At 37.4% G+C, this 26185-nt stretch overlaps 2 protein-coding genes across 8 annotated transcripts in view; one reads left to right on the top strand and one right to left on the bottom strand.

The window, feature by feature from the left end:
- Nucleotides 1-3480: 3480 nt before the first annotated feature.
- Nucleotides 3481-18004, top strand: ccdc24 (coiled-coil domain containing 24). 3 transcript variants are annotated; one of them, XM_026206207.1, is made up of 9 exons: nt 3481-3519; nt 4240-4450; nt 6159-6328; nt 9473-9625; nt 9706-9810; nt 12053-12107; nt 15940-15991; nt 16623-16728; nt 16858-18004. In XM_026206207.1, exons 2-9 carry the CDS (start codon nt 4319-4321, stop codon nt 17234-17236), a joined length of 1152 nt encoding a protein of 383 aa, XP_026061992.1. In that variant the 5' UTR covers nt 3481-3519; nt 4240-4318; the 3' UTR covers nt 17237-18004. The 3 variants fall into 3 exon arrangements, with proteins under 3 accessions (XP_026061992.1, XP_026061993.1, XP_026061994.1); XM_026206208.1 differs by lacking the exon at nt 3481-3519 and adding an exon at nt 3526-3580; XM_026206209.1 differs by lacking the exon at nt 3481-3519 and adding an exon at nt 3572-3652.
- A 1366-nt stretch (nt 18005-19370) lies between these two features.
- Nucleotides 19371-26185, bottom strand: part of slc6a9 (solute carrier family 6 member 9) — a 44376-nt gene continuing 37561 nt past the window's right edge. For all 5 annotated transcript variants that reach the window (XM_026206214.1, XM_026206213.1, XM_026206215.1 and 2 more), the window contains 9 exons: nt 25644-25776; nt 25273-25407; nt 25084-25187; nt 24598-24835; nt 23985-24119; nt 23791-23890; nt 23590-23690; nt 23321-23491; nt 19371-22177 (listed from right to left, as the gene is read on the bottom strand). In XM_026206214.1, the coding sequence (XP_026061999.1) occupies nt 21953-22177; nt 23321-23491; nt 23590-23690; nt 23791-23890; nt 23985-24119; nt 24598-24835; nt 25084-25187; nt 25273-25407; nt 25644-25776 (1342 nt within the window). In that variant the 3' untranslated portion in view covers nt 19371-21952. The remainder of the gene's footprint in view (nt 22178-23320; nt 23492-23589; nt 23691-23790; nt 23891-23984; nt 24120-24597; nt 24836-25083; nt 25188-25272; nt 25408-25643; nt 25777-26185) is intronic.

The raw sequence follows: 26185 nt of genomic DNA on the forward strand, positions 1-26185 counted from the left end.
AATTAATAATTCCATCTTTATTGTCATTTTAAAAAATCACCACGACAAAACCATCCAAGCTATCCAAAACCCATTCACAATTTAAGTTCCTCAATGTTTTTTCAACATGTAGACCAAGTTTGGTGTGTATAGTGTTACTCTCCTCTGAGCAGTATGCATTAATTCACAGCTAAATGTAAAAAACAATCCACATTCAAATCAAAATAGCCGACTTCCTGTTGGTTGTAGCTGATGACTGTGAATTAGAAAGTTGTCCGTCTTGATAAGAACAATTTTTGTACTGAGTTTGGTGTCTGTAGCTAAAACTAACCCCCTCACTTTTGACAAAAGGTGGCGCTATAGAGTGCCTCTTCCACGCCCTCGTATGAACTTTTGCCAGTGTCTAGCTGTCACTAATACTGATATGTGTTCTGAGTTTGATGAAATTCTAAGCATGTTATATGCCTCAAAATCACCTGAGAAGTATTCCAGTTTGACATGTTGCCACGGCAACAATATTTTTAGATATCAATATCCCCCCAGCAGATTTATATCGGCTGTGTTTTAACATTATTCTGATGAAGTTTGAAGCAAATCGAGTAAAAATAAGATGCTGAATTCAAAGCATTTTGAAAATGACACACTTCCTGCTGCCAGTTGGTGGCGCTATAACTTTGACTCCTAATAGTCACATATATGCGATCGACATCATACAATGAATAATCTGATGAAGTTTGATTAAAATTAGGAAATGTATGTGGATAGTATTAGACACTTCCTGTTTCTCAATTCTCGCCATAAATTCAACGCCTCGCTACGAGCAAACCGTTCGAGATATCAAAAATCCCCTGGCAATTTTTCATCCCCAATGTCTTGAGATCATGTTGACCGAGTTTGGTGGCAATCGAGTAAAAAACCTATGACAAGTATATCAAATTCCAGAGCATGCGCTTTTTACATAACTCTAAATAGCTGACTTCCTGTTGGGCGGAGCCTATGACATGCAATACGCAAGTTGTTCGGCACGATGAGATCTATATGTGTACTGAGTTTCATATTAATACGTGCAAGTATGTGTGAGCTATACATCAACATTTATGACTGTGTTCCAGGGGGCGCCGTAGAGCCCCTGTGCCACGCCCGGGTCCCAACCTCTGCAGGCTCCTAAAGGCCACAGATCCAAAGGTGTGTGCAAATTTTCAAGAGTTTTTGAGTATGTTAAGGACTCCAAAAGCCCCCACAACTTTGACGACAAATATGAATAATAAACCCTAAATAGCCAACTTCCTGTTGGGCGGAGCCTATGATATGCAATACGAAAGTTGTTTGTATTGATGAGTTCTATATGTGTACCGAGTTTCGCGCGTCTACGTGCAAGTATGTATGATATATGGCCCTCCATATTCCAGGGGGCGCTGTAGAGCCTCTGTGCCACGCCCGTGTATCAGTCTCTGCCCAGCCCTAATGGCCGCAGGTTCCAATGTGTGTGCCAATTTTCAAGACTTTTTAAGCATGTTAAGGGCCCCAAAAGCCCCCGAAACCTTGAAGAAAAATAATAATAATAAATAATAATAATAACAAATAATCCTAAGGAAAACAATAGGGCTCTCGCCCTCCAGGCTTGAGCCCTAATAATAATAACAAATAATCCTAAGGAAAACAATAGGGCTCTCGCCCTCCAGGCTTGAGCCCTAATAATAATAATAATAATAATAATAATAAAAAATAATCCTAAGGAAAACAATAGGCCTCTCGCCCTTTGGGCTTGAGCCCTAATAAGACGTATTTTGGTTGATCCAGTGTTTTAACGAATCGGTTCAGTGAACTATTTAATGACAATCTCACTAATTACACAAGCACGTGTTGCCACCTACTGGCGTTAAGATGTAACCTGCCCAAAAATGTAGAAAATCTCCACCTCTAATTGAGACGTAATTCATTTTAACATTAACCATGTGATGGCGCTAAAAAAATTTAATTGTTCTTTTGGGGCCAATACCAAAACTTTGAAACAATGTCCCCACCTAGCGAAAACGTGACACGACTGAAACGAAAGCCTATTGAGTTAGTAACAAACCTTGAAAAGAAAAACCTGTTCAATCACCTTTTAATCAATTATTGCGAATAGATATACGATGTATCTTTAAATCATAAAATAACATTATGATATTTTCTGTATAAATAGTTTTATTTTGTCACTGTTTTGTCAAATCAAAATCAATGTATTACAAGTGTTTAAACTGCAAGCAATGTGACAAAAAGTTATGGGTTCAACTATTTAGGAGCGCATTTAAAACGACAAATATAAAACCAGAGACCATTCAGACCTGAAGTCCAGTTAGAAATGTAAAAATATCTTTCTTTCTTTTTGTGGACATATGTAGAGTCTTTTCAGACACGTTGGACTTCACCTGAAATTGCTGGCCCAGTTCGTAGACTTCTCCCCCGTGCTCGCAGCCGATCTTCTCGCATCTCGGGCAGCAGTCTGTCGGGTAATGGCTGACATGGATGCAGGCGGCAGGAAGGGATGTGCACTCGGTCCGCGCGCAAGCAGACCCTTCTGCTGTACATTCGCACTGGGTGCAATGATCCGAGTCTAAAAAGTACCATTCGCCCACATAATAAACACTGCCGTTCGCCTCACAGGTCGTCTCCTGTTGTCCAGCGACCGAGAAAGCCAAAGCACACTGGCCACTGATCACCAGGGTAAGCCAGACAAGAAGAAGAAAACTCACCGGGGAACCCCAGAGTACGGCCATGCCCATCACCAAAAACTTCTCAGTCCCTAACCAAGACTTGCAAATGCAGCATAAATAAGAATGACTGTTATGTTTAAAAACTTGCTATTGCACGCGTCTATTTAACTAAACTACATAAAGTGTCAAATTAATGTCATGGTCAGAATGGACTGTGCGCTTTGGAGGCTGTTGCGCACAGGGACTTTTACGCCTCCTGGGTTATGTTTCAATTTACACGTGACTGCCGAATTCCAGAATATTGATAGGGTGTCGTTTTATGAGGCATTCGCTTTCATTGCAGCTTTGTGTGTCTATTCAGAAACAAAAAAAGGAGAAAAACAATAATATGCAATTTAACTGTTCATTGTTCATTGTCCATCTTGTTGCTATTAGACAGGGAAATAACATCCAGACGATCTTCTGTTCCAGAAACAATTAAATAAATAAATAATGATAATACAAAATATATATTAATAATCATGTCAATCGCAATGGACGTGTATCTTGAACATTTCAAAAAAATTTAATAGGCTATTATGAAAAACCTTTTCAAGTTGCAGAATCCTTTTTTACAAATTCCGTCATTAAGCTCCAGCAAATATAACATTTTAAAAGAATTCAATATTCAATCACTGGGAGGGGAAGCGATGTGCATTTGTAATGTAGTAGAGTGGGTTTGAATGGGTTAATAAATATCACCATCACGCGCATAGACTCATGCAGCCAATCAGTTTGAGTGCGCGAGCTCGTCTCCATGGGAACAGGAATGTTTACGCTGATACAGGAAGCAACGATTGTTCTGGTGAGTGCCTGTCTGTGGTGAATATGCTTGTTCTAAAACTACTGTATATGCTTGCACAAATGTATGCCATCTTAAATCTTACTCAAATCACATTGTTTCATTTTCCTAATGGTTTAAAGCAACCAAATATTAGGTAAACGTTTTATTGAAGAAGTTCTTTAATCAGGTCATAATTGTTTACGAATTATAGGCTATTTATTTATCATGCTCTTTATGTTACCTGCGTGCTGTGTATCAGAGCATCTGAATGCTGTAACGTTAGCTGTGCGCTTTTAACGTTTTTTGTTGTATGTTATTTAACCAACGTTGGTAGCACTTTATTTTACAGTCCTGTTCCTCATGTACGTACTATGAACTTATTATAGTAATTACAATAACTAACGTTATGTAATAACTAGGTACTAACCCTGAACCTAACCCTAAACCTAACCCTACCCCATGTAGTTACCTTGTGTTACCAGAACTTTCTTAGATAAATACACTGTAAGTTCACTATAAGTACATGTTAGTACACGTACTGTAAAATAAAGTGCAACCCCAACTTTACACCTATATTACTACGGCTAACTTAGGCTACTACGGTTAGGATTAGGGCTTGTTTTGGGGTTACTTACATTTAATTATGCATAATTCATTGCTTTTAGAATAACTTAGTAAGTACATGTAACATGCGTAACAAGAACACCTTCAAATGAAGTGTTACCGTGTATTTATTTACAGCTAGGTTCCCTCCAGTATGGACTCACCGAATGCACGCCATTGATGAGCTTTTGTGCTTAGCTTTGGAAATAGCGGCATCATGGACAATTTCCAGCGCCTACAATCTGTGTGGAATTTAGTGAAGGAAAATGTTCCCTGCTCTGAGCTTCCTGAGATCCGAGCTGTACTGGGAGAAACACTGATTGATACGTACGCAGAGTTGTATTCAGAGGTAAATAAGTCATATTTATGCATCAGATTGGCAAGACAAAACAAGTACTTGCTGAAAGCACGGATATGGTAGGCATAACATTTAAAAAATAACTGCAAGGTCCAGACTACATAATTCATGTCATATCCTTTTGTCAGTCCCTATATTTTCCTTTTGAAAGGTAAGTGGAAACATCCCTGGAGGTGGTGACTGCATATATTTAATAATTTCAGTTAGATTAGGGTTTGGTAACATTATATATATATATATATATATATATATATATATATATATATATATATATATATATATATATATATATATATATATATATATATGTTTTAAACATTTGTTCTTTGTAAGGCTATACTAAAAAAAAAAAAAAGACCTCAGAGATCTTTGTCTGTTTAGATCATGTTTGGCACATACAATTTTGTGCTCTGCATTCATATGCATTAGTGTTTTATAATTTTATGCTCTGAATTACAAAAAAGTCTCTTATGCACTGTTGTGTAACTTTAGCCCGGTTTTCAATTACAGCTCCCAAGAGTGCATTATCTCGTAGATCCTAAGTGCTGCATGGAATGCAAACCTTACTTGTTTCAGATCCGTCTCTTTGGAAGATAAATTGTCTTTTACAAACTGCATAGGCTCTCACTATAGGCAGAAAGTGATGTGCATATGGAAATAGTGGGTGGAAACTTGTCTATGGAAGTTGTATGTAATTCCTCCTTCCTCTAAACACTAAATAGGATTTATGACCTTCTGTTTAAAACCCCCTCTGTTGTTCATATGGACACACCAGATAAGGACTTCTGAATGTGTGTTGAAGCTAAAAAAACCAACGCAAATAATACTAGTGATCATGATAATGAATTATCTGAACAAATGCAACCAAGGTCTTCATACTCTGTCAGAAAGTCTGGCGGTTAACAGTTTTTGTATTTTTCTCAGTGCAACCTTTTCGCAATTATATGATGCAAACAAAGAACAAAACTAAGAAATCTTGTTTTTCTGTCAGTTTTCCTCCCTCCCTTTCTCTCTTTTGCCTCAGAGCTTATCCCTAAGAACATTTATTCAGTAAAAAGATGAAAGTGAATAAACAAGAAAAAAAAAATATATATTTTCTATCAAAGTTTGCATTAGCTCACCTACATTTTTAAGCCTGCATCCTCGCAGAAATGTTTTTCTGTTGGCTCTGCACATCAAACCTGGTTCTGGAAATAAGTGGAAATAAGAAGAAGCTGGCCTGTGTTCAGCAGAGTTACTTAGGCTTGAAGTTGGTTTCATGCTGGCACAGCAGGATCAAAATTCTCAGGGAGCTGGTTTTACTCTTCCTTGCATTGCCTTCGACAAGCTTTGAAGTGTATTTTCAGTGTCCAAGGGGAAACTTGAAAGTCCCAGGACAGGTGTGGAGTTTGGTAATAGAGTACAGACTTTGTTTGCCAATGCCGTGACAGGCTTTCGTTTCCCTCTCTGGCTTTCCACTGCATGTAGGGCATTTGTGAGAATAATACGTGGATTTTCACTCAGATTTCCAGTTTCTTACACACATTCCTCTTCAACTCAGCTGAGATTAGAGACACTTATGATGGGATGTTAACCAACTGGCTGTGTTTCTCTAGTTGTAGAGCAGCTTGTAACAGGGACTTGGAAAGTGCAATGTTTTATACAAAGCTGAGCCAAACAGCGTTCTCCTGTAACACTTTACTCTGCTGACCTGTTCTAGGTGGAGATGTGGGAGGAGATTTGGAAGGAACTCCGTTGCTCAGAGAAGGGCAGCAGGCCAGAAGCCCCCAAATTCCCTCTGGCTGACCCCCCGGCTGTTAAAGAGCTGCTAAAAGCTGAGATTCAATTGTTGCTGCTCACATTGAGGGAGAAGGCAGCCAGACAGGGCAGGTGAGGAAGATACAGCATTAGAACACTGATACTCTACTGTTACAACAACAGACATCAAGCCTCAAACATTAATTCATATCAATTAAAACAAACAAAATTAACATGAAAGATTATAACTCTATATTTTTATAGCCTATATAATCTTTTTTTATTCATTAAAAAATATTAAACAGTGTTAATTAATTAGTAGTTTACTGAGCATTGGATGATGGGTAATCTTTAAAAATAATATTCAATATCAACAGATACTGTTCTATTTAAAAATAGATTTAAAAAAAATCTAAATTGGATTAAAATATCATGCCTCCCTACAATGCAGTAATGATTTGATGTAACAATATTACTATTACTAGAATTAACTGTAACTTGTAGTAATTTTTAAAATGAACATTTCAGATATTCCATTTAAAAATCTGCAGCTGTTAAGTCTCCTTTAAGGATCCCATGTTATAATTGCTTTCCTTCACTTGACGGATGAATGTTCTGACCTTAATGGAGACCCCGAGTATTCTTTTCAGCCGACTGGGAGTGAGGTCGTATGTCATGGCTTTACTTTTGTAAAGAAGCATTGCTTCAAAGAATGCTTGCTAATAAATCCTTGACTTTTAAAGCTGAAGACCAGACATAGAAACACATCACAAAAAGTAAGTGAAGCAGATACGTCAGCAGTAAAGAATATGCTTGGTTTGTTTGTCAGGTCACGTTCTGTTTGCCTTTAAATTTGTTGCAATTTATGATTACATTTCAATTTGTTGCCTAGTGACTTGTCTTTCTAAGGGTTCTTTGTTACAACACAGGCTTTTTGTGGCTCCTTGTCTAATATAACAATGCACTGGGAAGAAGATATTTACAGGTACCAGTCAGGCAGGAGAGGTCTTCTCTCAGCTACCAGCTCGACAGTGAAAAGAATGTCTACACAAGATCTTCTTTTGAAAGGGTTTTAATCTATTACTGTATCACAAAGAACACAATATTAGCGAGGATTTCACGGGTTTAACAATTGACATTATTCTTTTTAGAATCACTTTTTGGGCCGATTTCTACTTCACTCTTTGAAAAATAAAAAGCTCTCTTTTCAGCCATGGCTTATCAGGAGCAGGTGTTTGGCAAGTTCAGCCCAACAGAAAAAAAAAAAAACACTTTAATTCGTTCTCAAATTGCTGAAACAAATTGGCTCCGTCAGCCAGAAACGAATGTTGCATATGAGCGTTGGGGTGTAAACTTGTTTGGTTTCAATTTCAGCTTATGTTTGTTTGTAACCACATTTCTTGGGTGACGTCATTTAGCTGTTGATCTGCTTTGAGGACAAATCTGGATTACTTCTCTTTCATATTGCTCCAGGTTTGGAGCTTTCCCGCCACCTGATGCTGGACAAAGCCGGAAATCATTGACTCAATACTGTTTTAATGGGCAAGAAAGCTTTGAAAGGAATTGATTTAATGGATCTAGTTAGCGCCTGATGGCCTTTGTGGTCTAAGTCCTTGTCTGTGTGATTTGTTGTGGCTGTATGGAGTCAAGCTGCACCTGTGTCTTTATGCTAGGTCTCCTCCGTTCAGTGGGCATTGAAAGAGAACCTTAGCTAATGTGTGAACTGCGAGAGGCTGAGACTTTAAAAGGGAGGTTCTTAAATCTCTGGAGAGTGATACCACAACAAACAGTGCAGGAAGGCTGGAAAGAGATTGTTGTGTGAGAGTTGTGTGCACTGTGTATTTCACATGTAGGTAATTTATCAGTGCAGATGGAGGGGTGGTTTTGAAAGGGCCGATACACAGGGATTTTGCTTTTCTCCTCTTTTTGATGTGGCGTTTCCTCTGTGCCACCTTTGTTGGCAGGAGTGGGTCTCCTCCCTCCTCTGTGAACACCGCTAAGCTGCTTACTGGTCTGGGCCCACAATGTAGCCTCTGTTCCTGTCAGGACATCCCCTCTATATGAGCCGAGCAGAGATTGGCATTAGATCTCTGCTTGTATCGCACGCATTCAGTCAGAGATGCTTGTTAAAGTCTTCTGGATCTTTTCATCTGGCTACAAAAGTCCCACAAAGATGTAAACTGTATCCTGTCAGTGCTAAAGAAGAAAGCCGGGGAAGACGTGAGCAGGGGTGCGCTGAAAGTGATACACAGCTTTACTGTCTGCGTAATGACTGCGAGAGAGAAAGGACCATCTGCTTGCCTCATCTTTGTTGTATCTCTGGCTATTCAAATGTTTTCCTGTAATATAGTTCTTCTGCCTCATATGTTTGTATTAATAGTTTAAAAGGAAGTAGTTAAAAAGTTCTGGTTGTTTATAAAGGATTGAATGGAAATGGTTAATGACGGGTAAACTAAAGCTGTCAGTTTGCAATTGTTAACACATTTAAGCTTCAATTAAGATGCATTGATTTAATGCATTTCCAAACGCAAACCTTTGTTTAGTTTACGATAACATTTCAAAGTGGACTGTAACATCTAGTCCAAGCTTGAGTTATGGTTGGAAAACTTGGCTGAGGATGAAAGGCCTTTGCTCCCCTGTTGTGTGTTCACTTGTGCCTTCATCCTCTCTCATGCACACAGTGAGGCTGTTTTAATATTGCTGCAAGGACTGAGAGAGCTATTTTATTTCCCACTAAAATATCAACATTCTGTCTTTACTATTTGAGATAATAAAAATTATTTGTAATAGGTGATTATTCATATATATATATATATATATATATATATATATATATATATATATATATATATACAGTATATATAGACAGATAGATAGATAGATAGATGGCACATGTAACTACAGGCACCCCATAGCTCATTTAGTAAGGCCTCGACACCAAACCAGAAATGCGTTCCTCTTAAATGATATTGTTTTGGATATAATTCAGCATTTTTGTTCATTTTTAGTGCTCTCTTAAACAAGAGAAAATCAATACTATGGAGAAAGAGACTCCCCAAATAGCTTCTTTACATAATGAGACACCAGAGCTATTTTGCCTTAAAAGACCTAACAGTGCATTTATTTATAGAATAAACCCAATTAAGTCGAACTTTCTGTTTTATCATTTTAACAAGGAAAAAGTCACTGTCTGTGAGTCACTATGGTAGATGATCTGTGCAGGCACTGTCCACTTTCACCATTCTGCCATTCTCAGTGTCAGTAAATGTGTCTCAGGGATGAAGAGGAGGTCATGGCCCAGTACAGTCCTAGTGTGGTGAGTTACGCACTGAGCAGCAGTAGCAAACAGAGACAAGGGAGTCCACGCAGCCGGTGTGAAACCCAATCACCTTCCAGACCACCGTCAAGTCTGAGCGAGACTAGAAGCAGGTTGGTGTTTCAGAAATGTGTATCTGTGAGTGTGCTTGTTCATGAATAATGTTGATAATATTGATTAATACTCTTTTCAGGTCCGTCTCCAGCCTCTCGTCTCACTCCAGTTGTGAAGAAGAAATCAAGGCCTTAAGACACAAGTTAAACATCACCCATATAGATGAGGTTGTGACCCATCTCAGGTGAGCGCATGTGGTCTCTTTAGTCAGTAACTGAACATTTTTGCACTGTTGAGGGAACTGTGGGAAGGGACACTATTCGAAGGGTCTCTTTACATGAAAGTGAGAAACTGATTCACTTTACGAAGTTGTCAACTTAAGGAAGTAATGTTGCTGTCTTGTTGTCTTTGGTGGTGCATTCTCATTTTTTTTTTTTTTTTTTTAATGATCAGTTACTCAGCCTTTATCAGCAGGAAATATTCCGTACATATTAGCATTTTTATCTCTGGGGGACCCTCAGAATAAAGTGTTTTCAACTACATGTCTACTACCATTATTTATTTATTTTATTATTATACTAACCTCAGACTGAAAATTCTAATATTTGAAAATATATTCAAATAGAAAACAGTTATTTTAAATAGTAAAAATATTTTCAGATTGTACTTTTTTTTGCTGTACTTTGGACCAAATAAATGCTGGCTTGGTGAGAATAAGAGACTTCTTTAAAAACATTCAAAACCTTCTGACTGGTAGGTGTATATGCACAGCACCCTTGAGAAAGCTCACATCAAGTGCTCTGCCCTTTGGAGTGAGTAGAGCACAGAAATACTCATTTCAAATGGAAGTCACCCAGAGTGCGAGTAAATGCTATTATAACTGAGGATAGCTTTGAGCTTATTATGAAAACTATGAACAACACAGTAAATGTCAGACCTAATTCCATGCATACAACAAACACAATTACTTTTTTATCAAGCAGATAACATTGGAATCATCTGTTTACACCTGAGGCCATGTACATAATGTAATGACTTTTTAGCCAGCGAGATGGTCCGTTTGCAGTTTGATCCTGTTGCGCAGTGAAGTTAATATTGTGGAACATACATTCCTCAGGGCAGAATTCTCCCTTCTTTGCTCAACATGTGCTCATGCTGACTGTGGATTTAGACCAGACACGCTCCTTCTTGTGCAAACATGCTGTTGTGAGAATAAAGTGTTGGACTGCCTCACCGTCCTTGCTTTTTGCCTCTTTCCAAGTCTGCTCATGCTCTCACACACCTTCATCTAGGATTATTTTACCTACTGCTGGTTTGAAATCACCGTCTACATTTTGAATTTAAGGTTGTTTGCAAGCTCATACATATGCTACCAGTCAAATGTTTGAACAGACTTGACTGAACTAGTGTCTCTCGATCTTAAAAAGCTTTTCATCTGAAGCCATACGTTTAAATGCTTGAATTTAAATTGGCTTCAGAATAAGTTTACATTTGAAATTAATGAATTAATTATTTCACATTATTTATGAAGTTATAATGTATTTATTATTAATTTGTTATTATTATTTAGTATTTATCATTATTGAATTATTTTATTTAAATAAACTAAAGGTTTGAAATTATTTAATTTTATTTAATCAAATGTATAACATTTTTTAATTAATTAATGACATTTTATTAAGTAAGTATTTAACAATATAAATGTATTTATTTATTTATTAAATACCATGTGCTTTTAATTACTAATATGACCATTTCTTACTGCCTCAGTACGTTACAAGGGAAGAGACCCTCTTGAAGTTCTCTCTCACTCTGTCCTAAAGCCTTTCTCTTCAGACCCCTCGCTCAACTCCTTACCTCTCTCTCTTGCCTACCTCTCATCCTCTCCTTCTCCTCCCAGCCAAGAGGAATGCAAACAGTACGTCTTGCTCAGCGGGGCAGCAGGGTATTGAGATAGAGGGAGGGGAACTGAAGAGAGCCACCCGATCTATCCCTCCATCAGAACAAAAGACCTCATTGTGAGCAAATGAATACCAGACCCTGACATAAGCAAGATTCCTTGGCTTTAATAGAAAAGTGAAGGGAGTTTAAGTGACTACAACAGTTATGTAACAGAGAAGTAGGCCAGTTTTCGGTCCCCACTTATCTGGAAAAGAATTCACGGTGCAGTGTCCAGTTCAGACGAAAACTCTTTTTACTGATTTAACTTGTTTAAGAGTAATTCAAGATGTCAAGTTTTGTATGAAGTAGTTAAATGAGAAGCAGTCCCCTGTTTCTTGGCAGTACATAATGGAGCAGAATGTAGATAGTTCTTTATGGTTGCCATTATGAACATTATTATTTGAATTAAATATATAATACCACTTAAAACTATGTCTTTTTTGTTTGTTTGTATTTTTCCCAATCCACTTAAAGTCTGTCGATTTAGACTACATACTGTATTTAGACTTGATCCTTTATAATATAAGGTCTTGTTCGATTGACAGGTCAGTCATAACTGAAGAATCTGAAGCACTGAAAAGAGACGTGCAGATCCTGCAGGTAAGGACTCATTTAGCCAATAAATACTGGGTTTGGTTGGTATATATGAGCACTTTGTGGTTTCTGCATAGAAAAAGAAAATGCTTTCAGATTGGTCAAAGTTTAGATTTCCCTTTTGACCTGCACCATTTATATTTTTTAGTGAAAGAAGTATTGGAATGAATGAATGAGGCATTTATATAGTGCTTTTATTGTGTCTTGCTGTACAACCAAAGCGCTTTACAATCATATACTAGTATATGCATGTATTGCAAGACATAAACACAAGTTTCATCCTCATAAGACTAGTGCAGATCATAGTTCATTAATATGGTAAGTTTTCAAACCCAGCTCTGATTGCTGTAACCCTGTGGAACTGCTTTTACTGATTAAACAAACTGCTTATTAATTGTTTTCAATTATCTTAGTTTGGTACCAATGAAAAATGTGGAGTGAATTTGTACCAAGAGTGAATTTGTATATTGAAGTTTGTGCCTTTGAGAATGAGACAGCTGGCCTTATATATATTTGCTTATATTTTCATTAAGAAAAAAATCGCAGTGCTTTACACAACAGTGTCCAAATAGTGTTACCTACTATAATAATCTCAATAGTGCTTTTATTTGCTGAAGAAAGTAAATGCAAAAATCACTGCTATGATGCTTCAGTGTTGTGATTGGTTACTAGAATCAGTGTTATTTGGTATTATTTATATACTATTAATAATAGCTTTTTTATTTTCAATCTTCAGTTTTAGTTTAAGATATACTATTCTTATTATTTTGTTTTGTAATAATAAGCAATTCTATCCTTACAGTAACAATGAAAATATCTACTAATAACAATGTGTAATTATGTACAGAACCACTAAGTACTTGTATTTTCCGGACTATAAGTCGCACTTTTTTTCATAGTTTGGCTTATTTATCAAAATTAATTTGACATTGAACGAGAGAAATGAACCAAGAGAAAACATTTACGGTCTACAGCCGCGAGAGGGCGCTGCTAGAGATGCTGCTCAGTGCTCCTATAGTCTACACTTTAAACATAGAGCGCCCTCTCGTGGCTGTAGACCGTAATGTTTTCTCTTGGTTCTTGGTTCTAAATAAATGCAATTCTAGTCCAGTGTGACTTATATATGTTTTTTTCCTCATCATGATGTATTTTTGGACAGATGCGACTTATACTCAGGTGCGACTTATAGTTCGAAAATACGGTACTTCTATAATTGCACATTATGAACACTAATGTAAAGTGTGAAATAAAGAACAGTTGTTCCTTTTGATGTGATACACACGCAGCTGGCAAATGGATATTCATGCATCAGCTACCATCATATGTTTTTCATAATGGATCACTGAGCATTTCTACTGTCTGAAAACTCATATGTTAAACTAGCTCTTAAAGATCCAGAGATGATTGGTGCAGGAAGTTTCCCATCAGTGCAGCTAAATATTGATCTCCTCTCAATCAGCCAGAGGAGCTTCAGGTTTCTACTGAACCTCATCTCATCCAAACTTCAGTTTCTCTTTGGAAAAGTGCAGAGCTCAGCCACAGATGCAAAGCAAATGAGAGCACCATTTGGTTTTGTTTAACACATACTATTTGAGGCATTCTATCCGGACGACTGGACACATACAGTACGAATCCAGTCCACCACCCACTGTGAAATCTCATCCTGCTAAGCATCACATATGTTCTGATTGGCTGTGATTGCATCATGTAACACAGCAGTTTCACGTTCAAGGTGGACAGACAAATTGCTTCTTGCTGGAAACTTGCCTCATCAAACTGCGCTGCTCTTGAAGTTCACCTAAATCCACAGGCACATTATTGACAGTGCAAAACCAGGGCATAGTGTTCCCTCTGGACTGGAATGTGTTCTGTCACGTACCATTACATTTGATGCTGAAGAAATGAAACGGTTCCTCCGGTGTACAACGTCTTTGGGGAGAAGTCAATTTAATCTGAATGCTGTTAATCAGAATATTAATGCCAGTCAAGAATTTAATGTTTGATTTAGACCAGTCGTTCTCAATCAGGGGCCTGGGGACCACTGGGGACGCAGCACAAAGGGGCACACGAGATGGCTTTGAATTGTTTAAAATAATAAAACAGATTTAAAATAAGCAAAAACGCAGCATGTAAACTAACTTCATGTTTCTAATTCACTATTTCTTCCTGCAACAAGAACCACAAGACCAGGATTTTCATATTTTTGGAAAACTTGGATACATTTTGAAAGTGGGATAGACCTGGAAAAGTCATGGAAATTAAATCTTTACTGTAGTTTTGTTGAGTTTTAGTTTATTTGTTGCCAGGGGCTATGCAAATTAATAACCATGTCTGTAAATGTGCCAGAATAAGCCAAAATAGCGATTTTACTAGGTGAGTAAATTATGAATTTAATTTGTTTTCATTTTAAATATTAACATATTTGCCACAGCACCGTTTTGAGATACTATTACTATTATTTGTCTTGTTTGTTTTGTTTTGGTCATTATTATATGTGTTTTATTCAATTAAAGTTGGTTTATTTAGTTTCAGTCATTTTAGTACCTCAATATCAAATGCCTTGGCAACTAGCTGAAATAATTTCTATTTTATTTCGGTTCATGTGTTCACACTTAATTTAAGGTCCAGTACTCGCTATTAACAAACCGTTATCTATGACTTCTGCCTCAATAAATTCCTAATTTGCTGTTTATTAATAGTAAGTAAGTAGTAAATTGTTAAGGTAAGGTTTTGGGTAGGATTAGGGGTGTAGAATATGCTCATGCAGAATATGTGCTTTATAAGTACCAATAAGCATCCAATATCTTAATATTATAAAATAATATAAGATATAATATAAATAATAACGAAAAAAATAAATATAAGAATGAGAAAAGCAACTAATAAAAACATTTATAGTGAGAATTGGTCCCTATAGTAAAGAGTTACAATTTATGTTTATTGTAAGTATTTATTAATTTTATTTTTTATTTTTAGTTAATGATAAATAGGCCTGTCCCATGAACTGACATCGACTCATCTGACTCTGGGCCATATTGAGTGTGGAGGGAGTGTGTCAGTGGGCGTCCTGTCTCCCTCTGCTCTTAGATTTCAGTGACCGGCCTCGTAACTGTGGCTGTGGTATTTCTTTACCAGCTGGATTCTGGGGTTTCTTCTGCTGGCCACAGACCGCAGGGCTAAATTGAATAGCGTCCCGTACGCTGGCAGTGAGGGCGCTCTGTTTGTTTTCGTCTCATTTTAAAGGATGAGAGTATAATGCATGTGCTGGACAGTAAGCATGACTCCACATGATATAGCAGTGACTCAGAGAAATTAAACCGAGGCAGCAGGCAGATTGGTGTATTAATAGTACTCCCTGCCATATAACGTGGGCTAATGGAGATCCATGACTTTGCAGCAGAAGCATGTGGTTTGGAGTTCAGTTTTAAGAGCTCAGTCTCAGTGGAGCAGAGCTGTGTGAGCTCTGGATCTGCTTCAACCACACAATTATAATGAAGCTCCAAAGACAAAGCCTGACTAAAACTGTCACCTTTTTTTGATTGAGTATAACACTTTATTGTAAGGTGTCTTTGTTCCACGTTACATGTACTTACTAATATAATAACAATAAATTACAGTAACTATAGTACCATATTGTATGTACTTGTTGTACTTACATACGTATTTACACTAAGATGGTTTGCTGCTCTCACAGGGTGGTCTGCTGACTGGTTTTAGAGGGGTTTTTGTTTTCACCAGTCTTCAGCTAAACACCAGCATGGCCAGACTGTGAGACTTTAATAAACCAGCAGAATCTGAGTAGAAATCCTTTGACTTGTGTTGATGTGTTTTATCACAGGAAAACCTTGAGACTGAGAGAGCCAGTGCTCAGACAGAACCCAGTGTAGCAGGTATGTGATTATTAATCTTGAGTTTTCATGCAATTCTGTCTCAGACAAAAGCCTACTGACAGACTGAACTAAAACAAGATTGCATACTTAACTATGCCCTGCAGTCTCTTTTGTTGATCCATCCTACTGCATAATTTTTCCTGATAATCATAACGTCATAATGACCATTAAATCAAATCATCTTGTTATAACCCTTTACAATTCTCCAGATGTGAAGTGGCCTTTTGAATTGTGTGTCACCACCATCTAGTGGTTCACCACCGAAGCAAGTTTTCCTGTTTAACTCCTGGCTGATGAAAAACTGTCAGCCTATGTGTGATGTGCAGTTTCTTTTGATTGTATAGACAAGAACTAACCTAAACCTAAAAACTAAAACAAGATAAATCAGTAACTCTGCCGTCTCAAAGAAAAATGGTTTTCCAACCACTCATAAGTACGACTTATCATGATTACAATCTTCAATCCACAAAGATCAATCTACTCAGACCAGAATGCTTTTCAACGAAAGTAATAACGCAGAATTCTCTCTTTTTGACTAGAATAGAATTTTCCCCAAGGTGATCATAAAAAGGTTTGTGGTGAAACAGACTACCCGTCACTGATTTTTATTGTTTTTTCTTTTGGCTTTCAGAGCTCAAAGAGGAACGGAGACTCATTCTGAGGAATCTGAACGAACAGAGTTTAATAACCAACAACACAAATAATCAGAGTACAAGAAACCCACACATCCACATAAGGTCAGATCAGCTTTCTAGAACTGAGAAAAATGCAAAGTCCTGTAGCTGTGTGTGTGTGTGTGTGTTTGTGTGTGTGTACATTTAAAAATGTATGCCTATGCTATATACTAAATATCTTTTCTTTTATAGGGAGACATGCAAACCTGTTCTCTCTGAAAATTATTTGGAAGGACCAATACCATGCAAACCATGTCCACCCATAGACGTAAACCACATCAGGAATGCTCCGCCACTAATGAGCACCCCAAGTGCTCAGTCCACGATCCACATTTCTGCTTTGAAACAAGGGGACAAAGACTGCAAGTACAGAGCAAATTCACTAAGGGCTTCAACCTTCAGACTGGTCCCAGCAGCCTCGGTCCAAGCATCCGGTTCTGTAAAAGACTTATTCCTAAAGATGGAGGTGACTAAAAATAGTGAGCTAGTGTGTCTCCAGCCCGCTCCTCCTGCAGTGCAGAGAACAGCCAGCAGGGGGCAGAAGGGGAGCAGACGGCTGTGTGTTCCCTAGTCTGAAGGACTGCTCAGTTCTCTGTGAGAATCACTGTCAGACATCCAAACTGTTCAATGCACATAGGAAAAAACCCACAGTGATAAAACACAAACCACAATCTGATCTTTAAAATAAACTTTATTTACCATTTCAAATTGAACAGTTTACAGCTGACACGACTAAGACAATTTCAATGCTGTTTGGCCCTAATATTGAAAAGACACATGGTTAGATACCGTTTGTTTGATTAAGTACTGAGCTCATGTCATTCTACTTCAGTTTTATATTGCCATGAGCACGGAAGTACACACACACATACTATTGTAAAGACATCACTTCTTTTAGGATGCAGGACATGGGAGAGGAACGTTTTATTTTTTGCATTATATTCTGTTGCTTTCAAACATATTTTTAAAGTGGGGTAACGCCATGAAAATACACGATACTGCTGACATTAACCAAAATAATTCTGTTTCAATTGAAATATGCTGATGTTTATAGTTTTAATTAATACATTGATAAAACTGGCCTCAGTGGAAATTTCCATCTCGGACCTAAAGGTATTTGTGTTCATAATTTTCACCAAATTCGAGTATTTAGAAGGTAATTTTTTTTTTAAGGTGTATGCCGTCACAATTAAATTTACATTAAGAAATATCCAGGCCAAATTTGGAGCAAATTCCATTTAAAAGTGTTCAGTTCTTCTCTGAAACATTATCTTACTATACCCAAATAAAATTTCGTTATTAAATTTTGATAATTTTAAATGCATTTTATATATATATATATATATATATATATATATATATATATATATATATATATATATAAATTTCGTTATTAAATTTTGATAATTTTAAATGCATTTTATATATATATATATATATATATATATATATATATATATATATATATATATATAAAATTGGCACGTGTCTAGGTAATTAAATGTGCTTTCTCTGCTTCCTTTCCTTTTTGTGCATAATACTTGAAACTGGATCACAGGTCGACAGAAATGCTCTTAAAGGGTTTGCAGCACTACAAATACACTTGTGTACAATACTGAGATGAAATACAGCTATAGACTGTGTCCTTCATCATCAATAAACGATTTCTGTTTGACTAGACGCTGATGTAAAAAGCATTTCTGTTTTTTTACAAGTTTCAGTAAAAAGTCTTCGTTTGGCAATGAGTTTGAGATCAGCTGGCTGGAGGAAAAATGTAGTGTCACTGAACATAGCTAAAAATGATGGTAAAATACAGTTTTAGTACTATAAAAAAATAAAAAGGAAAAAATCTCTTACAAAGGTAGATTCTGCTTGTTAAATGGAGAAAAAACGGATAATTACAGTACATACTGATTAAAATTACATGACATCAATAGTGACAGTAACATGAACTAGGTTTGACTCAGCAGTTGAACGTCCACTACACAGAACACTCTGTACACATAACATTAACTACGTTACAATAAGAAATAAAGTAAAAACAACTAAAAAATAAACCCTACTACAGCAACCCACCCTGATAAAAACAGAAAACATAAACATACACATCAGTTGAGTTTTTGTCTTTTTTTTTGTCTTACTTTTTTTACATTACTGTACAATGGAGAGAGGTGGGGAACAGTGCAAGAACGGCACTGATGCATAACATGTCTATTGTTAAAAATAGTTTGCGTGTCAAGGTCAGCATCACAGTACCTAGAGACAGACACATGGTCTTCATGCCACGTTCAAGAAAAATGAGAGGGCTTCAATCTTGTGCATTCACATTTCCGACAGCGATTAATCATAATGTAGCTACTGCGCACGTAGCCAGCTAAAGTGAACCAGTAAATAAAAGTGCTGTTAGTCTCACGTCACCTAAACTGCTGCTCTAATCTACTGCACTAACTTTCTAACAGAGGAAAAGCTAGAGTTTGTGACCTGCAGGTACGCTTGTGCTAAGACCAATGAACCTCTAACTACTCCCCTGAGTGTCCGATACCTCCTGTTAGGCAGCAGGGTTACTTTTATTCTTCTCTCTTTTTCCCTACTTCTTAAAGTTAGATTGTGTTTTGTATATTTTTGGATAAAAAAAAAAAAAAAAAATATATATATATATATATATATATATATATATATATATATATATATATATATATATACCTTCATGCAAAGATTAATAAAATGTACAAATAACAATGACGTAGACTATTATGCCATCAGGTTTTTGAATACTGACTTTAACTGTGACCTGCTCCATCATTTTGAGTCATTTTGGCCCAGAAACAGTTTTATTCAGTGAAAGAACTATCTCAAAAAAATATCAAAAACACTTTCAAAAACGTATTTGTTCATAATCCATTGCGAAACTCTAATTAAATGGTGCTGTCATGAAAACTGACATCTTTTGATAGAATCTGGAGATTTATTCGAGCTTATGCTAAATAAGACATCAATTACATGTGTTTACGGTGTATTTATACGCTCTTCTTTTAGCAGTCGCCACTGAATGACTTTCCTGTTTCAACATGATTACATGAGACATGACAAATTTAGTAAGTTCTTTCAACATAGCTTCTGATGTTTAATTTTTAACTAGTAGTAAAGAAAACACGATGATCATTTCTTTCGCTCCATGCTACCTTTAAACTAAGGCAGCTTTAGCGATCTATGACATCAAAATGAAGTTCGAATTTCTAAATTAAATTAAGCTAATTTAAAAGATGAGACTTTGTATTATCTAACTTCGTATTATCAAAATGAATGCAACCAAGCATTTCTTTGCCTCATTCCGACTCAAAGTGAAGGAGCACATCACAACACAGGAGAGAAATACCAAATGAACTATTTTGTATCGACTATATACAGAGATTCACTGTTTAATCAGAAGTCTCGATACGTGATGCGTCAGCACATTAGCAGCTGCTTTGCCAGACTTCCTGTTTAAAGGCGTCAGGCAACATCCCAGACAAATTCACAGTATAACCAGGACTCTTCTTCCATGTATATGTGCCACTACAACCATATGCATCATAAGGGGCCTTGTTGAAATGTCACTGGAATGATATGATTCACGATTTACATATAATTGGCTGAAGTATGATAATGTGTATTTGGCGTGTATTTGGGGAAGGGCTCCGAGCTCGGGAATGGCCCGAACCTAGAGTACCTCCCTCCTTGTATAAGTGTAAAATGAACTGGAAGTGAGGGGATGTGGAGGAGGAGGGATGCTGATAAACCATCAATGGACAGAGGTAAGTCAGCTGTATTTATACTATGGAGTTGATTAAATTGATTGTGTTCCACTGGTGTTTGATTAGGCTAAGTATCTGATAGTTTGACCTTTTATTTGTCCAATAAGTCTTTATAATGTTGTTTTAAAACACTAGGCCAAAAAAGCTGACTTCCCCAACGATTTCACTAACTAACCACAGTGATTTTTGACTGATGCTATGTTTACTTCTGGTCGTTCCACATGCAACCTTGAGTTACATCTTTTGCAGTGTTTCGATGACACGACCTTTCATTTCAGCACAGCCAGATGCCTTTAAATGACACATACACACCAGTTCAAGTCTCTTAACACATATAGACAGCAAAAAATACACACAAACATACCAACTAAATCAGAACACAAAGGTCTGTGCACGTTTTTGGTAACATGCCTCTTTTTCCGTGTGGAGCGGGGTTAGTGTGCATACTGCAGTACTGAATCTAATGAGGAACTAGCTGCTTCTGTTATCGCACACATGCTCCCCTCGCTCAGGAGATGCCTCGGCTCGAGATGCCCGGAAGACTAGACAGATTTGGCATTTCATGTGGAAGTTCCTACATGAAAACCCCCTCTCCTTTTTGTCAAATACTCAAGATCAGCAATAAGTCATCTCAAGGTGTTGGAAAGGTTTTGCAAAAAAGCAAATTGTGTGTAACCCTGAGCATGGGCTTGAGTAGTTAGTTATATGCCTCGGTCCAGATACCTCAGTCAGTAAGAGCTTAAGACCAAATATCCTTTGTTTTGTATTTGTGCTCTCACTTACATTGAAATAAAGTTGATATTCTCTTGGCCTATGCTTATTGGTATCAGCCAGTCTACTTTGCCGGTTAACAAAAGTGTTAGCTCCAAAATTGAGTGGAAATCTAGTCAATGGATAACAGACTTTTTTGATTTCTAGTTTTAAGTGGATTTTGAGTTATTATGGTGTTAAAAGGTCATGTAACATGCATTATATCATGTACTGGCATTACATTGACCATCAGCCACCCTGCTCTCAGACATCTACATTGGCCAAACTGGCTTGTGAATGAGATGGTCCCCAAACAAGAAACTGAAAATAACACTCCATTTAACAGTGCTATTACAACATTGCCACAAAGAATATTTGGTCTTCAGCTATTAAACCTGACCAGCACTGCCACCACTGTACACATCAGCCAAGTCCCACTGTAGCTCCTGCTGCCGCTACAGTCACATTTCCAGACTACTCAACACAGAGTGAAAATATTGTACAATGCGCTATATACACACTGCGTGTATGCAAACACTTCCTTTTACATGAACGTCTTTTTTTTTAAGACTGCAGTATTAAATTAAGTGAACAAAAAGAAAAAGGTTTTGGATGACAACCAATTTCTCTAGAGGTTAGATTTCATAAAGCCCTTACAATATGTAAAGGTCTCCAGTGAGAGTGGCCTGTCCCGCAGTGTGGGAATGGGAACCGTCCTGGGGGGAGGGTGGGGAGGGGCTCCTCTATGCGCTTGGTGAGGGGTTTAATGTGGAGCCGTTGCTTCCTGGGATGGTCAAACCTATCTCATCCTCTTTCTCCTTGAGTTTCTCTTTACCCTCATCCTTCAGGTCTTCTTTGAGAGGGCACACCTCCACTGACTCAGGGCCTGTAGTGGCGTATCGGCCCTTGCGGTGCTCCTGGAGAGCCGGGCCCCAGTCTGGGTCAGGCTTCACGGAGTTCTTCAAACGCTGCAGAGGTAAGAGTCGATTTATCAACTGTTGTGATGTAGGATGGACATATTTTAAAGCTAGACCTACATCATTTTTCAGGAAAGTAGTTGTACCATGATTCACTTTTTTCTTAAGGCATATTCAAACCAAGAACAAAATGTAAAATGCAGACCAGATATTCAATAGCGTGAACAAAGAGGAAATTTACTCCAATACTATAGGTGGCGCAATGTACTGGCTGCTCCGACATTTTCCAAAATAGTAAAGAAAATAAAGTCTGTACAAAACATCCAGAATAAAATAACATTAGAGGTTAAGTAATAATGAAGTCATTTTTTATGCAGCATTGGTAGATGGTACAATACATTGAAACAAGTGCAGAAGCAAGTTTTAAAGGGATAGTTCAACCAAAAATGAAAATTCTAAAATGCGTTGCTGCATAGACAGCAATGCAACTACCAAATTCAAGACCCAGAAAGGTAGTAAGGAAATTGTTAAAATAGTGCATGTGACATCAATGGTTTAACCGTAATTTTATGAAGCTAAGAGAATAATTTTTGTGCACAAAGAAAACCCAAATAATGGCTTTATTCAACAATTTCTTATTTTCCTGTGTAAGTCCTTGGTGCACGTTCACGAGTGTACCACGATGCATGTGTGAGATGCTGCTGATGGCGCTCTGATGTAGAACATCCATCTTAGTTCATCGTCTGTATATCCTAGTTCAATTAAGTAGGGTTGGTCAAAAAATTAGAAATCAAAATCTTCAGACGTGTTTAGGAAGACTGTTTTATGTACAGTGTGCGCCATCTTCTGTTTGTCACATGCCTGCGTTGTGGTACTCTCCTGAACGCACAGCGGAGACTGACAGGAAAGAGAAAAAATATTGAATAAAGCTATTTTTGTTTTCTCTGTGCACAAAAATAATGTCCTTACTGCCTTCCTGGGCCTTGAACATGTCAGTTACATTGCTGTCTATGCCAGATCAGAAAGCTCTTTGGATTTCATCAAAAATATCCTAATTTTTGTTCCGAAGATAAACGCAAGGTCTTATGTGTTTGGAATGACAAGAGGGTGAGTAATTGATGACAGAATTTTTATTTTTGATTAAACCACCACTTTAAGGTGCTGATGACAGCTTTTAGACGGAATACATCTTACCTCTAAAAATGTGGATCCTTCAGACATAGCAATCTTGAACAGAGCATAGATAGGTATACAGATGACTGAAGACAAAGCCATGGCAAACCCAATAACCAATGACCAGCTGGGATATACATAGTCATTGTAGGTAATAGGCTTGTACTGTATCACGGTGAAAATCAGAATAAACTGCGAAGAGACAGAGACCAAAAAAAGGATTTGATTGAGTGTTATGGAGAATACGTGTCTAAGTGAATCAGAAAAACCTAAAACAGACTGTCACTCACAGTAATAATGAAGGGCGACACAAATCTCCAGCAGATCCTGAAGAAGATTGGAGGAGGGAAGCCTAGCATCATCTCCACATCTCTAAAGTAGTTCTTGTGGCCTAGGTGGGAACACAACATTGAAATTAACACCTCACTGCACATCCAGCTACTGTGGCCTTTAAATATAGCATGTAGAAAGTGACTTATTAGAGGACTCACCATAGACATACATTATACAGATGCACATAATGCAAGAGATGACGACCAGAGAGAAACTCGCAGCGTAGTTGTCCATAAGCAGCAACCAGTATATTCCTGCCTAAATCACACATAGCATAACAGATCATGTCAATCCATGGATTAAGGATGTCTTTTTTTGTTTGCTCATGTGCTAGTGTGATTCTGTTACTAACCTGTGTGGTCAGTGGCACTCCCAGGAGGAATCCTATTATAGCCACTCCCAATGTGATATAGGTTTTATTTTTGATAATCCAGTCAGTTCCAATCTCATCTACTACAGCCGTCACCAGAGTCTCCAGTAGACAGAACTACAACAGTGAACAGAAGACTTTTTTCATGAACTACTAGTTAAAAAAGGACATTTACTAAAATAAATACTAGTTCTGGTAAAGCAAGTAAGTAACATTCAGTTGCTGGGAGCTTTTCATACTTTAATCTTAAGATATACGAAAAACCAAAAATAGACAAAATGTTGAAATTATCCAAATTATAGTTTGAATAGAGTCCTATAAGTGGCCCAGGCTGAATTTCATAACTGATCAAATGCTTGGTGTCAGTAAGACAGTTTATTATTTTTTTCCATTTATTTCCATTTATTTTATTATTTTAAATTGTAATAATATCCCTCCACGTTCCTAGTTTTACTACATTTTGTTTTATAAATACAGCTTTGGTGATCATCAGGGAATCCTTTAAAAAACTTTTTAAAAACCTAACCAATTCCAAACTTTTGATCTGTACTGTAATTGCAGAAAACAGGAAGTAAATAAGGACAAATAAAAATACCTGAGTACCAAGGCCCAATAAAATGAGCATAAAGAAGAACAGCAGGGACCAGAGAGGTGATATGGGCAGTAATGTCAGGGCCTCTGGGTAGGCCACAAACGCCAGGCCTGGCCCGTGATCGGCCACCTCTGACACATCCACCCCCAGATGATGAGCCATGAATCCCAGGATGGAGAAAATAACAAAGCCAGCATACACACTGGTCGCACAGTTGGTTACACTGATGATGATACTGTCTCTGTTTAAAAAAAATAATTTGTATAATTATTAGTATGTCTGCAGTCATATCAGAATTTCAACGGAAAATCTTTCATTCCTTGATTTCACATAACACAAGTTAGAAGATCTATGCGTTTATCAGTCCCAGCCACATGGGGGCGCTACAGAGTAATGCATGCAAGTCATCAAGCACTCAACATATTCAAATACACAAGTGTTTTAAAATGACAGAGAAGTAGAAAAATAAAGGGATCAAATGTGTATTACCTAAAACAGTTATTGTGGAACTTGTTATATGATGCCATGGTGATAAGCCCACCCCAGGCACAGCCAAGTGAATAGAAAATCTGAGAGGCGGCATCCCCCCATACCTGCAGAACACAAAATATATAATTGTAAACATAATATCAGCGATCAGTTGCAGCTACAGTATGAGCAGTTAAATAATGTACTGACCTTGGCATCTAGAATTTTCTCCCACTGAGGGGTCAAATAGTATTTGATGCCACTGACGGCTCCTTCCAGAGTGATTCCTCTGATGAAGAGAATGGTCAGCACCACATAAGGGAAGGTTGCTGTGAAATACACCACCTGATGAAAGACATTAAAACATTAAAACTCAAAAAACATACATGTAGGTATGGTAAGCAGATCTATTTCAGTGTTACATCATTTTGAATAAGCATTTTAATATCAGATTCTATACAGCTTTCGCTTTTTTCCCTTTAGTTTATATTATAGAAGAAAAAAAATCAGCTAGTTGCCAAATTTTTTTATCTAATATTCACATTTTATAATTAGGTCGGAGGAATGGATGTTCAACTCACCTTGCCTGATGACTTGACTCCTCGAATTAGACAGAGGAACACAACTATCCATGACACAGCTAGACAGCCCAGGATAGGTAGACGCACCTCCCCGAAGTTCCCGATACCATCAGAGATATTCAGCACATAGTTCCTGAGAGGGCAAAAGCCAGTAATAGAGGAGTGTGAGAGACTGCGGGATGTGATACAAAGCATAAACAATTCACTCATCAAATTTATCATGCTGATCTAAGTATTTGTTATTATTAATATTTTGTCAGAGCTTGCCTTTAGGTTAAACACATTAGAGCACAGACCCATCAAAAACAACCTCATCCACACAATGACAGAGTTTACAGAAGGCCTGAACAAGAAGGTCTTTCATAACACAGGGACAACACAGTCCAGAGGGCACAAGTCATTTCTAAAGATGTTAAATCTCATGGTCAAAGCCTTGTATTCTCTGACCACAGGCAGTAAAGTGAAGCATTCATTCCAAACCACATACAAACACATTCACACTCTTGGAAAAACAAAACATTCTGTGCCTTTCTTTCCCATTG

This window comes from Carassius auratus, chromosome 27 (assembly GCF_003368295.1).
Source record: "Carassius auratus strain Wakin chromosome 27, ASM336829v1, whole genome shotgun sequence".
NCBI lineage: Eukaryota > Metazoa > Chordata > Actinopteri > Cypriniformes > Cyprinidae > Carassius > Carassius auratus.